The 14,021-nt window shown below is 40.8% G+C and overlaps 2 protein-coding genes across 8 annotated transcripts; both read left to right on the top strand.

The window, feature by feature from the left end:
- The first annotated feature begins 1,960 nt into the window (after positions 1–1,960).
- LOC137140564 (tripartite motif-containing protein 16-like) lies at positions 1,961–8,495 on the top strand. The gene is made up of 2 exons (XM_067528862.1): positions 1,961–2,087; positions 5,305–8,495. The coding sequence occupies exon 2, from the start codon at positions 5,451–5,453 to the stop codon at positions 7,143–7,145; it is 1,695 nt and encodes a 564-aa protein (XP_067384963.1). The 5' UTR covers positions 1,961–2,087; positions 5,305–5,450; the 3' UTR covers positions 7,146–8,495.
- Positions 8,496–9,438: 943 nt separating this feature from the next.
- LOC137140566 (tripartite motif-containing protein 16-like) lies at positions 9,439–13,453 on the top strand. 7 transcript variants are annotated; one of them, XM_067528865.1, is made up of 4 exons: positions 9,439–9,650; positions 9,864–9,964; positions 10,351–10,444; positions 11,505–13,453. In XM_067528865.1, exon 4 carries the CDS (start codon positions 11,521–11,523, stop codon positions 13,207–13,209), a length of 1,689 nt encoding a protein of 562 aa, XP_067384966.1. In that variant the 5' UTR covers positions 9,439–9,650; positions 9,864–9,964; positions 10,351–10,444; positions 11,505–11,520; the 3' UTR covers positions 13,210–13,453. The 7 variants fall into 7 exon arrangements, with proteins under 7 accessions (XP_067384966.1, XP_067384967.1, XP_067384969.1 ...); XM_067528866.1 differs by having other exon boundaries at positions 9,864–9,973; XM_067528868.1 differs by lacking the exon at positions 10,351–10,444 and having other exon boundaries at positions 9,868–9,964.
- Positions 13,454–14,021: the final 568 nt, after the last annotated feature.

Below are 14,021 nucleotides of genomic sequence, written 5' to 3'. Positions count from 1 at the left end.
CGACTCTTTAATAGTCCAGCTGCTCCGTCCTGTCCTTCTGCGTCATCAGTGTCCTCTGTTGTGTGTTCTGTCCTTTGAGATCAGCCTGTTCTTGTCTCTAAAGCCTCAACAACTGCACAGTCTGTGGTGGAAGAAGTGTTCAGATTCTTTACTCATGATGTAAAAGCAACAACACATTCAGAAACAACTACTGCATTTTAAATTCTAGTCAAGTAAAACTACAGACGTTTGAGAAGAAAACTAGTATCAGAAGTAAAAGTACTCGTGACATATTTATGACATCATACAACAACATTGGATTGTTTCATCAGTGTTTAAGCAGCATTTTTCTGGTGAAGCAGGAGCTGATTTGAACTACTTCACATACAGTCATGTATCCAGTCGTTCTCAACCTAAGGGTTGGGCCCCTACAAAGAGACACCACAGACATGTGAGGAGTCCAGAGATGAGTAATGGGAGGGTGAAAAAACAAAGTGGTGCTTCACAGAAAGTCGGCAGCATTTTCTTCTCAAATGTGGTTCAGCAGGAAACGGAACAAAAACCTTCTTCCACCTCCTGATTTAAATGAACTTGTCTCACCTGTCCACCAGATGTCCTCAGACCGGCCTCTCTTGTTCCAGTCACTTGAACCTTGTGGCCCATTCACACACCTGTTCCCATTTTGTCAATGATCCAGTCAGAATGTAAACCTGCCTGTGTTTGTGTCCTTGCTGTCTGAGCTCTGTATGTCCATACATGATGTTAGCTTCAGTACAGATCACTGACTGTTTACATTCTAATCACCTTCTTTCTGCCTGCAACTTGTTGCTTTTCTTTGCTGTCTCACTAGTTTTTCACCTGTGGCAGCCACTCAGCTTTTACACTATTTGAGGAAGTTCCACCTTTGTCACATGTGATCCTTCTTTATTCACAGCAAATAATTCGACAAGTGAACAGAAACTTGAATGAACCATGATGGACTGTATGTTCACAGATTTCTTTTGCACTGAACGTGCACGTTCCTGGTGATCATCTTCCAGGCCTGTTCTACAGTTGCTGCACTTCTTGCTTTTTCAGCTTTGTTTGGTGTCATTTAGGCTGAGAGCAATAAAACACACTGAGACTAAGATCAGGTGACTGACGTGTCCTGTTAATGTCTCCATATATTCTCCTACACTGTCAAAAATGGAAGGACTGTGTGTAAAAGGCTAAAAAATATGTTGTGAAAATCCTCCAATTAATGAACAGTTTTGTAAAAGGCAGCACATGAAGATTTTGGCCAGTGTTTCCATTTCCTCCACACTGTTCAGACTCTGATTCACTATGAGGATCTAAAAAATACACAACTCTGAGTGTCTCACTGTTGTTCAGGGACTAAATGAACAAAGTACGTGAGATACTGCAACAGTTATGCTCTAAGGAGACGACTTGCTGATTTCCAGCAGATGTCGCCATTTTAACAGTGTCAACACATTTGCTTCAAATTGATTCAAAGATTCAGTTTCATTTTTCCATCAGAATTCTGTAAGAACAAAGTAAATTATGAGAAAAAAGCCAGAATTCTGAAACAAAAGTCACATTCAAAAACACATTGATAGTGACTCTAATCATCTTCTGCACAAAGTAACATTTCTAGTAATGAATAAAAGAATATACGTGTTATAGAGACGTGTTAATACACAGAAACAACAGCAGGTTAAGGTGGAGCTGATATAATGTCTTTATGTGCTGACAGCTGCTTCAGCCATTACAATACATCATGATCAGTACCTAAAATAACACAAAATGGAAATACTCCAGTAAAGTACAAATACCCTGAAATTACACTCAAATCCAGAACTTGAGTAAATGGACACAGTTATTTATCTTCTCTGGAAAATAGAACATTAGAGCATGAAGGCTGATTTGCATTGACTCATCTCTTACTGGGATTACTGTTGTATGCAGCGCAGTGAAATCTGAGTCGCACAAGGAATCATAGCACTAAAGAACAGGCTACGAGAGCAATAGTACTTGGTACTAAGAGAAGTAACACCAGTAAGACACCAATACAGGAGCATATGTCAGATCAGGTGACCCCCACCCACACACTCAGGAACAGAATCCAGGTAGGACCCGTAAACTTTTAATTCTAAGCTTTTCCCAGAGCTTTGATATTTTAGTTTTAAAATCATGATGTGATCTTAAAGTTGATTCAGGAGCCACAAGCTCTATTCTGACTCATTCAGCCAGTGGTAGATCATATTTCACAATAGGTGATAGTGTTTTTTTTTTTAAAAAAATCACTCTGTTCCTCTAAAATGCAGATAGTTTATATATTTCACAATGTGCATATGAGTGGGAACTTGTGGATAACACTTATGTTAAAGAACAGCTTACAGACTTTACACGCGCACACAGCAAACATTCAGAAACCTTTAGGCATCATCAAACACTGCAAAACACATGTACACGTGGGGCCAGAAGGACAATATAAAAGACGGTGGTAGGTAGATAATGGGAAACTGGACAAAGCCTGTTGCAGTTGTCTCTGTCTCACTCTCCTCAACACAGGAAAAACAATTTATACCAGACAGTCCACATGTCTGATTGGCAAAACCTTTGACTGGAGTTGGAAAATCTGGGCCCATGGTTGCAGAACATGGTGTTCGTCCAGGAAGTCCAACCAACAACATCAGATCCTAGGATGGAATGCAGCAGGATCCAAAGGACATGTTGAGAATGGCTGGAAGGTTCACTGAAGTTATGCAGAGTGGTGATAAGTGTAAGGTAGCAGAACAGACAAGGGAGGATGTGAAAACAGGGAATAAAAGAGCAGCCATGGTGGGACAAATGTTTCACCTTACTCAACTTTCTCTTCACAAGAACTGAATCTACAAAGCATGCAGTCACTAGGAAGCTTATCTAGAAATCTTTGTCAGGAAATTAGGTGCAACACTGCAAAAAAAAAAGGGGGGGACATGGCTTGGTCTAGAGATAAACATCGCTTGCCTTATTTGTATTTTCATTTGCATGCAAAGCTAGCACGTGGTAAAGATCACATTTGCAAAGGGGGAAGTGTGCATGTTTTAACACCTACCGGTATAGCAAGGTTTTTACACCAGGGTTTTTTCCAGCACATGGAGATGAGTACTGCAGGAGATAATCTGTGCAGCAAGGAAAGCCTCTGGTGCCTTCAAATGTTATTGCAAGGCCACCCCCCACCTGATGGGCTTTTCAAACATTGGATGATTGACTTGATTGAGCTATGTCAGATATAGAGATATTGCTTGACTAGGGTTTGCATGTTTTGCAAGTGGGTTGAGGCTATTTCCTTCTTTCCAAACAGGATGCATCTACTGTGGCAAAAGGCCCTAACAAGACATACAACCATTAGGTGAAGTATTGCAGGAGAAAGTTGTTAGTGGCAGTGGTCCTGGGTTTGCCATGGGGGTGTTGAGCAATTTGTCAAACTAAGTTGGGTTTGTTCTATTAAGTGTTGCTGCCCCCAGACTACAGGTTTGATAGAATGACCAACTTAATGAAGTGTTGTGAAGTAACAGGTGGAAGTGGATTCTAAATGCAAGTTAAGTCTGTTCCAAATAATGTTTGGGAAGACCTCCTGGCGTCGTACCTGTTCAGAACAAACTAACTCTGAGGAGTAGCCCTGTCTACCCCTGCAGCCACCAGCCTGAAAGATCTCAAACCAGGTGACTGGGTGCTCATCCGGGAGGAAACACTGGAGGCGGTGAAGGTGGAGAGACGGGTCATGTGGGTCCACACCAGCTACTGAAGGAGGATCCCCACACTGGAACCTGAGGGGGAACTACACCCAGACGTGAACTGACTCGACATGGATGCAACTGCTGTGGAAGACAACCTACAAGGCACAGAGGATCAAATTTGTCCTCGGCAAGGGGGGAGAGGTGGTGATTGGGCCTGGCCCACACTTCAAGCTCCAACATACGTCAAGAATGGTGGATACAGGAAGGTGACAGAGGCAACATCTGGTGCCCAACGATTGAGAATCCTGCACAGCATGAGCACACACTCAGAATGAAAGAGATCGGTGAACTATGGCACAGTTGAGAGATCGGTCCGCAACTCACCAATGATTCCAGGCCAGCGGGAGGTGTGGCTGGACCTGCACTTGCTTGACCTATATTCTTCCACATGGTCTCTGTCATGCATCATTGACAGCCTGTGGATGCAACATATCAACTACGTGCATTACAACCAACAGAGGCTCATCAATTGCATACACACAAAACGAGATAACAACAGACATGCTGCTCGCAGACAAACAAGGTGTCTTTTTTTTTGGAGACTCAAGTAGCAAGTGCTAGAGGGACTGAGGTCACTGCGACAGGGACTGAAAGGACATTCTGGCTACAACAACACCAGCACTTGCAGCTGGTTTGATGTTTGGGAGGTGGAAAGCCTTCATTTACTCTGTCTTCACAGGTGTTATTATAGGCATTACCTCACAGACCGTGTGTACATGTTGCCTTGTTCCCTGTGCTCATGGACTGATAATGTGTGCAATCGCTAACTCTATGACCTACCAAATGACTATACAAAGCCCCCCTTACTTAGAGACAATGTGTCTCCTTAACTTTTCACATCCCCATAGGTTGGTGCTTGTTACTTTTCTGTAACTTTTGCACTTCAGCAACAAACTCTACTGGACTGAGCTCAGGTGACTGACTTTCAGAACCATGAACATTTGTACTGTTGTCTCATGAAACCTCCTGGCTGTCTGTATGTGGAGGATCAGTTTCCTCCTGCATTGCCTGGAACTGGGGGGCTGCCTAAAACCCCTAAAAGACTTTCTACCCCCTAGTAGGTAAAGTAAACTCTTATCATGCCATACAATGGTGAAATCAGCTGAGAAGGTTCAGGAAGTTCTCACCGTGCACTATGCTGCTCACAATTGTTGCTGTTCTTGTTAAACAAAATGAACACAGAGCTACAATCTTCAATGTTTAGCTGCTAAATTAAATAAGTTAAGATTTAGGACAAAAATAACAAGAACAGGATTGAAGAAAAATTGTGCTGTTTGCAACCTGTGGAAAATAGGAGGCCACCAACTGATCCATAAGTATGAGCTGAAAAACTTAAATATCAAAAGATTCACAACAATGAACTACAGGAAGCTTTTGTGTGAATTGACTTTTAAAATTAACTGATGTGAAAATATCTTTCACTAACATCTTTGTATTGAAACATGTTATTTTAAAATTGCTCGAATGCTTTAATGACTTGATGGATGAACAGTGCAACTCCTCCTTTTCTGCTCTCACACACACTGAGCTGCACTTTATTTCTTTGTTCCCTCCCCTTTAGATCTACAGTTTCAAGATGGGTGTAACCAGGAAGTGCAGGAACTGACAGGATCCATTCTCTGCAGAAACACATGTTGTTTAGATCAGAGCTAAAACTCTCAGTTCTAAGAAAGAGAAACTGAAACAGTCATTATCACTGAAGGTAAAATGGCGCAGAAAGGAGTTCAGCTGGACGAGGAAGCATTTTCTTGTTCGATCTGTCTGGATCTACTGAATGATCCAGTGACTATTCCCTGTGGACACAGTTACTGTCTGAACTGTATTAAAGGTTTCTGGGATGAAGAGGATCAGAAGAAACTCTACAGCTGTCCTCAGTGTAGACAGACCTTCACACTGAGACCTGTCCTGGTAAAAAACACCATGTTAGCAGTTTTAGTGGAGCAGCTGAAGAAGACTGGACTCCAAGCTGCTCCTGCTGATCACTGCTATGCTGGACCTGAAGATGTGGCCTGTGATGTCTGTACTGGGAGAAAACTGAAAGCTGTTAAGTCTTGTCTGGTTTGTTTGGCCTCTTACTGTGAGAAACACCTGCAGCCTCATTATGATGTAGCTCCATTAAAGAAACACAAGCTGGTGGAGCCCTCCAAGAAGCTTCAGGAGAACATCTGCTCTCGTCACGATGAGGTGATGAAGATGTTCTGCCGTACTGATCAGCAGTGTATCTGTTATCTCTGCTCTGTGGATGAACATAAAGGCCACGACACAGTCTCAGCTGCAGCAGAAAGGACTGAGAGGCAGAGAGAGCTCGAGGGGAGTCGACAACAAATCCAGCAGAGAATCCAGGACAGAGAGAAAGATGTGAAGGTGCTTCAACAGGAGGTGGAGGCTCTCAATCGCTCTGCTGAGAAAACAGTGGAGGACAGTGAGAAGATCTTCACTGAGCTGATCCGTCTCATTGAGAAAAGAAGGTCTGAGGTGAAGCAGCAGATCAGATCCCAGCAGGAAACTGAAGTGAGTCGAGTCAAAGAGCTTCAGGAGAAGCTGGAGCAGGAGATCACTGAGCTGAAGAGGAAAGATGCTGAGCTGGAGCAGCTCTCACACACAGAGGATCACAACCAGTTTCTACAAAAGTATTGTTCACCTACACATCTCGTGAAATATTCATATTTCTCCACAAGCAAACCAAATTTTCTGCAGTACTTTGATCAGTTACAAGAGGCCATTTCACAGGTCACTAAAAAACTACAGGACATACAGGACATGGGATGGACAAACATGTCACTAACATTGACTGACATGGGTGTGTTACTATTACGGGAGCCAAAGACCAGAGATGAGTTTCTGACATATTCTCATCAAATCATTTTGGATCCAAACACAGTGAACAAGCGCCTTTCATTGTCTGAAGACGACAGAGAAGTAACATACATGAAGTATGAGCAAAGTTATCCTGATCACCCAGACAGATGCACTGACACGTATCAGGTCTTGAGTAGAGAGGGTCTGACTGGACGTTGTTACTGGGAGGTGGAAAAAGGGAAAGCAGGAGTTGTAGTAGCAATGACGTACAAAGACAGTGACACTGTAGATGAAAAATTTGGAGATAATGACACATCCTGGGCTTTAGGTATTTACAGCTCACGTTATGAATTTAGACACAACAATGTCACAACTCCAGTCTCAGGTCCTCGGTCCTCCACAATAGGAGTGTACCTGGATCACAGTGCAGGTATTCTGTCCTTCTACAGTGTCTCTGAAACCATGACTCTCCTCCACAGAGTCCAGACCACATTCACTCAGCCTCTCTATGCTGGACTTTATCTTTATGGTCCAAATGGAAACAGTGCTGAGCTGTGTGAGCTGGAAACTACAGAATGTACCTCTTGCGGAGTCGTGTTTTAGCAGGAACATGCTTTAAAACATATCTTCAAGATGTGGTCTCGACGCCTCAAAACAACTCATTAATTTACATCCATTTGTAAAATGTTTGAGTGAAGCTCGTCCTTCTAACCAATCACAGAGTTTCATTGATTTCAGTGCAGAGCATAGTGGAGCAGGGAGAGAGGGGCTTGGGTGGAGCAGAGTGGATTGATTTGTAATCTTGTAGCTTTGGTTTGATTCCTGATTATCGTTGTTTTTAGTTAGAATTCTGGCTGTTTTTTTTTTTGGCTGTTTATTGTAGCACAAGAGTAGTTGTGACTGATCACGCTAACGTCACAGTTATTACACTTGCGGGCAGTTAAGAGTCACAGATTCACCGAACATTCATGTCTCTGGATGGAGAGCACGGAGACAACATGCAAACCCAGCACAGAAAGGCTGCAGCCAGTAGGTAGATTCAAACTGGGGACCTTCTGCAGCGGTGCTAACCACTGGGTGCACGCTGCCCTGTTTCAGGTTTTATTGCATTAAATCAACCACAAGTAAATTAAAAGAAAAAAATGGAAATGTGAAAAACTTAATATAATACTTTTCTTTCATATACTATTTTTTCTGATTGTGGGAAAATGTATGATTACTGAATACATGCTTCTCTAGTTATTATTACATTACATACATTAATCAAGTAAATGTAGACAGTTGCATCTTGTATTTTAAGTGCATCGTTATTATTTTAATCTGCCCACCATTTATATTACATGTTAAGTGTTGCTTTGTCCAGCAGAGGGCGCTGTTTATAACCTTCTCTGTCTAGTAGAACAAGACACTGTGAGGCCAAAACCATGTTGACATTCTTGAGGAACCTTTTTTGCAATCTGAATAATTTAAGTTCTAAGGAAACACACACTTAAGAGTTTTACTCCCGACGAATTTGTCACAATGATTTGGGGAAGTCCCTCATATGTTTGAACAAGTCAGGTTAATTGTCACTTCAGAGTGAAGGCTGCGATCGAGTCCTTCTGACCCAACATCAGTGTTGTTCCTCACTAACGATCTGGTGACACAGTGGCATCAAAACCTGCAGCCAGGTTCAGTATCTGCTGGAAATACTGAACCCAGCAGAGTGGAGGCTTTTATGGCAGCACATTAATGCCTGTGCATGAAGACATGAGTGTCATTTTTAGGTGTCCACATATTTATGGCTACACAGTGTATGTTGCCCTTGGAACATGTTGAAATAGGAACGAAGGCTCATAAATATTTGAAACAATTAATGCAATGTGCAAGGGGGTGTTCACATACTTTGTTACACAAATTACATGATCAAATGATTCACTAAGAAATATGTAAATAAAAGTATTAATTTCTCAACGTACCGTCTAAAAATGTATTTATCAAATATTTTAAACTAACTAAAGCTTGTTTGCAGTTTACAGCACATATGTTAAAAGTGGTGGTTTCACTAAACAATAGTGTTCGATAAATGTGACAGCCTTCATTTGTTATTAAGCTGTGATTTTACATGTAAGAAAATTACCCATAAAACTAGTTCATGTCTACAAACAGGCATTGGACTTATGGAAATTGGCTTACAATGCAATGTTGATATTACTCAAACTGACTATGAAAGAGTGGTTAAAGGCACCTCAGCCCAACTCCTGTCCCCTTTTAAAGCATCTTACCAGTACACACAATGCAAAGCAGCCCCTCCACAGCTGAAGATCGGTGTTTGCACATAAACACAAGAAACGTCTAAATATCGGATAATTGTGTGATTCTAAAAACTGTTTTCAAATGGAGACACACCTTTCACTTTTTTTTAACTTCAATAAGATTTGGATTTAACACAATAAATTCTTTGTTCCCAACAAAGTCAAAAAGATGCCCCTAAAATTATCTATAATTAATATTCTTGTAAATTATTTTTTGGTACATTTATTGAAGATCTTTCACCTGATGGTATCTAGTTTACTTTTCATGTCATTTAATAAGTTAGATGATATTAAAGATGAAATGATGAAAAACAGTACAGTTCTTCAATCTACTACTCAGAAAATGCAAAGGAAAAACATAAAAACTATGATACATTTCTTTGTTTGAATAAATCCCCCCAGCACTACTCTGTTGTTCTGTTGTTGTATTTTGTATATGGACCAGAATAAACCACAACGTCTCTGTCAACTTTTTTAATGACAATAAAGTAAAGAAAAAAAATCGCAGCACATCGCGGCAACATTTGAACCAAATCCTGAACCAATACGCGCAGCGAGGCTTCAAACGTCATCGTCGCCGTCACTCACCGAACCAATTACACGCCTCGACACGCGCTTCACTCAACACTTTGTGGGTTTCTCGACACGCGCTTTCGAAGCATCGGCCCAGTACGTTCCAAAAGTAGCGGAAGTTAAGAGAAGCCACTGGGACGAGAAGACAGAGGATCCCTGTGAAAATTGTAAAAAGCTACGCAGAGTAGGGGCCGTTAGGGGTTTTACCAACAATAAACGGCCGTATGACACTTTGCAGAAGGTAAATACGTTTATAAAGTTGTTATAAAGTGAGGCGTAACCGCGAACCACACGGTCCAGTATTTCAGTGGGTTGCTAGCCTGTGTTCATGTGCCATTATAATGTTACCCTGTCAGCTAACGTTAGCTTAAAGCTCAAACAAACATAAAAAGATACGTAAGAAAGCTTTTGGAACGAGCATTAGACTGAGAAAAGTATCATGTGTACTTGTTAGCCAGAGAGGACCAGGAAAGACTCCCAAGTGTCAACGGCTGCCCGCTGTCCAGCTTCCTGAGAGGAACAACTGACTCAGCAAAAAGTGCCGTGCTACTGCAGGTGGATACAGTACGACACCATCACTTTTCATAAACAGACTATATTGATAATAGCATGGCTGTTTCTTTTTGATTTTTAAAAACACTGATAACTGCTAATGACAAAAGTCTGTTGGTATAGTTTTAGACCAAGGAGTGAGAAGAGGTTTATAAAGGGACAACAGGCAGCCAACTGAGAGCCAGGTCCAATACTAGTATCAACTGCAGTACAAAAGACTTTAAGTCCATTTTAAGAGTCAGGTGACTACTTTGTAAACTTTATATTTTACTGCAGTATTAAGTATGGCTCCTTTAGTGTCAATGGAATGTCCTAATGGAAAATTCCTACTAATTAGGTACATTTTACTGAACCTTACTGTGGCTTTTTTGTTAATTCTTCTCACCAAGGATCCAGCTGATTACTGGAAATTTGGAGGAGGATTTTTTCTTTGTTTGCTACGTTGCACTGTTACGTCTACTACAGATTTCTTGACCTTTTGTGGTATGTTTTGATTTCACTTATTATTACACTGTGAAGTAAGGATTTTAAATTAAGACCTTGTATATAAGGTATGACCACATGCAATATCAAACGTGTACAGTATAATGAGCCCCCAGGTGTTGGCGTTGGGAATATTGTGGAAAACAATGTAAAAGAAAGTCAGGAGACAAATAAAGCAGCATTGTGGTTCCACGGGAAAATATAAACATATAAATATATATAAATATAAGAAACCAGTGACAATAACTCCTAGTTTCCATAAACCTCTGTACATACGAAATCCTTGTAAAAACAGTTTTCTCTGATCACATTCATGTTTTCATGCCTGGACTATTATAGGGGAAACACTGTAAATCTGAAAACATTAAATAGTCCCCTCTAAAGTCATTGAAAGGACAAGACATTGTTTTTGCTGTATGCTGAAGACATTTGGCTTTAAGATCAACATATGGATATGACAAGAAATTTCAGATGGTTCTCCCCTCAATATGTTTAACAAAATGGAGCATAGCACCTTTTATTATCGAATGAATCAAATTTTAAATACGATTTAAAATTTGAATACGATCTTTTATTCACTAACAGTGAATAAAAGATCCATTTGTCCATTTCCATCCATTTCTCTCTATGTGCAGGCCATCTTTCAACCTTAAACCCAAAGGTCTTTATTTTACAGCAAATACAAACTAATTGGCTTTGCTTTCCTAAAAAAGTTTAAGTTATGAGAATGTGAACAAACTTTTCTACTGTTACCATTGTATATTTATACTAATTGTCTGACATGATTTTTTCATACAATATTTTAGGAGACCTAATAAATAAAAATGTTATTTTACAAACTTAAGCATCTGTTAACACTTAATTGAAGTGTTTGATCATAATCTTTAAGGAAAAACCTGTAAAATAAGTGTTTTACCACTGGACTATTAGTGTTTTCATTATATTGAAGGTGTCTGATTGTAACAATTTTGAAAAAATCTCTTAATTCACTGTTTATGTAAATTTATGGGTTTTGCCAGTCATTTCCCAGTTTTGAATTTTTTTTTGTTTGTTTTTACAGTGAATTGAGACGTTAAATGGCGCAGAAAGGAGTTCAACTGTACCGAAAAACCTTTTCCTGTTCGATCTGTCTGGATCTACTGAAGGTTCCAGTGACTATTCCCTGTGGACACAGTTACTGTCTGAACTGTATTAAAACCCACTGGGATGAAGAGGATGGAAAGAAACTCCACAGCTGTCCTCAGTGTAGACAGACCTTCACACTGAGACCTGCCCTGGTAAAAAACACCATGTTGGCTGAATTAGTGGAACAGATGAAGAAACCTGAGGTTCCAGTTCTCTCAGCTCCTGCTGATCACTGCTATGCTCGACCTGAAGATGTGGCCTGTGATTTCTGTACTGGGAGAAAACTGAAAGCTGTTAAGTCCTGTCTGGTTTGTTTGGCCTCTTACTGTCAGAAACACCTGCAGCCTCATTATGAATCTCCCGCTTTTAAAAAACACAAGCTGGTGGAGCCCTCCAAGAACCTCCAGGAGAACATCTGCTCTCGTCACGATGAGGTGATGAAGATGTTCTGCCGTACTGATCAGCAGTGTATCTGTTATCTCTGCTCTGTGGATGAACATAGAGGCCACGACACAGTCTCAGCTGCAGCAGAAAGGACTGAGAGGCAGAGAGAGCTCGAGGGGAGTCGACAACAAATCCAGCAGAGAATCCAGGACAGAGAGAAAGATGTGAAGGTGCTTCAACAGGAGGTGGAGGCTCTCAATCGCTCTGCTGAGAAAACAGCGGAGGACAGTGAGAAGATCTTCACTGAGCTGATCCGTCTCATAGAGAAAAGAAGGTCTGAGGTGAAGCAGCAGATCAGATCCCAGCAGGAATCTGAAGTGAGTCGAGTCAAAGAGCTTCAGGAGAAGCTGGAGCAGGAGATCACTGAGCTGAAGAGGAAAGATGCTGAGCTGGAGCAGCTCTCACACACAGAGGATCACAACCAGTTTCTACACAACTACCCTTCACTGTCACAACTCAGTGAATCTACAGATACATCCAGCATCAACATCCGTCCTCTGAGATACTTTGAGGATGTGACAGCAGCTGTGTCAGAGCTCAGGGATCAACTACAGGACATTCTGAGACAGACATGGACAAACATCTCATCATTAGTGACTCAAGTGGATGTTTTACTGTCACAACCAGAACCAGAACCAACAAATAGAACAGGATTTTTAAATTATTCAAAAGAAATCAAAATGGATCCAAACACAGTAAACACAAAACTCTTATTATCTAATGGAAATCGAAAAGCAATAAAAATGAGACAACAACAAGCTTATTCTAGTCATAGAGACAGATTCACTTCATGGTTTCAGGTCCTGAGCAAAAAGAGTCTGACTGGGCGTAGTTACTGGGAGGTGGAGTGGAGAGGGGATGGAGTTTATATAGCAGTCGCATACAAGAACATCAGTAGAAGTGGGAGCTTGAATGAATGTGGATTTGGACACAATGACAAATCTTGGGCTTTACAATGTACTCCCATCAGTTTTACATTTTGGTTCAACAATATTAAAACTTCAGTCTCTGGTCCTCAGTCCTCCAGAATAGGAGTGTACCTGGATCACAGAGCAGGTATTCTGTCTTTCTACAGTGTCTCTGAAACCATGTATCTCCTGCACAGAGTCCAGACCACATTCACTCAGCCTCTCTATGCTGGTTTTTGGCTTTACTGTTCTGATGGAGACACTGTTGAGTTCTCTAAGACCAACTAGACTGAAATCAACTAAATAAAACTGATTTTCTGGGCATTTTTGTATTTCATACTGTATTGTTTTGTTGCATTAATTGTTAGTTTGACTAATTCCAACAGACTAATCCCATTCATGAAGTGGATCTGCTCCTGGATTCTATGATTTGTTTCATAACTTCTAATTGTGTGATCTGTACGGTATGTTTTTACATAATCAACAAACAATCCTGGGGGGAAAAAAACAATAAAATTAATGAATTAGTGTTTATTGCAGGATCTCATTCAAAGATGCTGAGCAAAATGTGAAATTATTAAGAGATTATAACTTTGTCGGTTTTCTCCAGAAACACCACAAAGTACAATGTTCATGTTTACAGGAGAAAAACATTTCAGTCTTTGTCACAGTGAAGTTAGTTCCTATTGATGGTCTTTACCGCCAAGATTTCATTTTTGCACTCGGGATGAAGGAGGTTTGTGGTCCATGAAAACGGGAGCATATTTGATGGAGTTCAGAGTGATGCTGTCACGTTGGTTTTTCTTTGAAGACTTTACTAACTGCAGCCTCACTAAAACAATTTTAATGAAACAGTGTTTAGTGGGGTGAACTGTGACAGAAATCATTCGAGAAGCAACAGCTGGATTTATAGAGAATGTGAAGTCACCTTGTTCCATGTTAACACAGCTGTTCTTTGTACCTGATCAGCTACTGAGTAATCAAAACGCCCAGATTTGTCTCGCTGTGGACATTAATCCCAGTAGGGAGTAGACCATAGTTTATCACTGTATGCTGTTTTTTGTTAAGCCTACTGACTCACCATCCACTACAGCAGATGT

The sequence above is a fragment of the Channa argus genome, chromosome 14, assembly GCF_033026475.1.
Source record: "Channa argus isolate prfri chromosome 14, Channa argus male v1.0, whole genome shotgun sequence".
Classification (NCBI taxonomy): Eukaryota; Metazoa; Chordata; class Actinopteri; order Anabantiformes; family Channidae; genus Channa; species Channa argus.
Note: the sequence above shows the minus strand (reverse complement) of the source record. Positions and strands in the feature narration are given on the sequence as shown.

Coding starts and splice junctions, on each gene's coding strand:
- LOC137140564 (XM_067528862.1), top strand. CDS start 5,451: ATGGCGCAGAAAGGAGTTCAGCTGGACGAGGAAGCATTTTCTTGTTCG.
- LOC137140566 (XM_067528870.1), top strand. CDS start 11,521: ATGGCGCAGAAAGGAGTTCAACTGTACCGAAAAACCTTTTCCTGTTCG.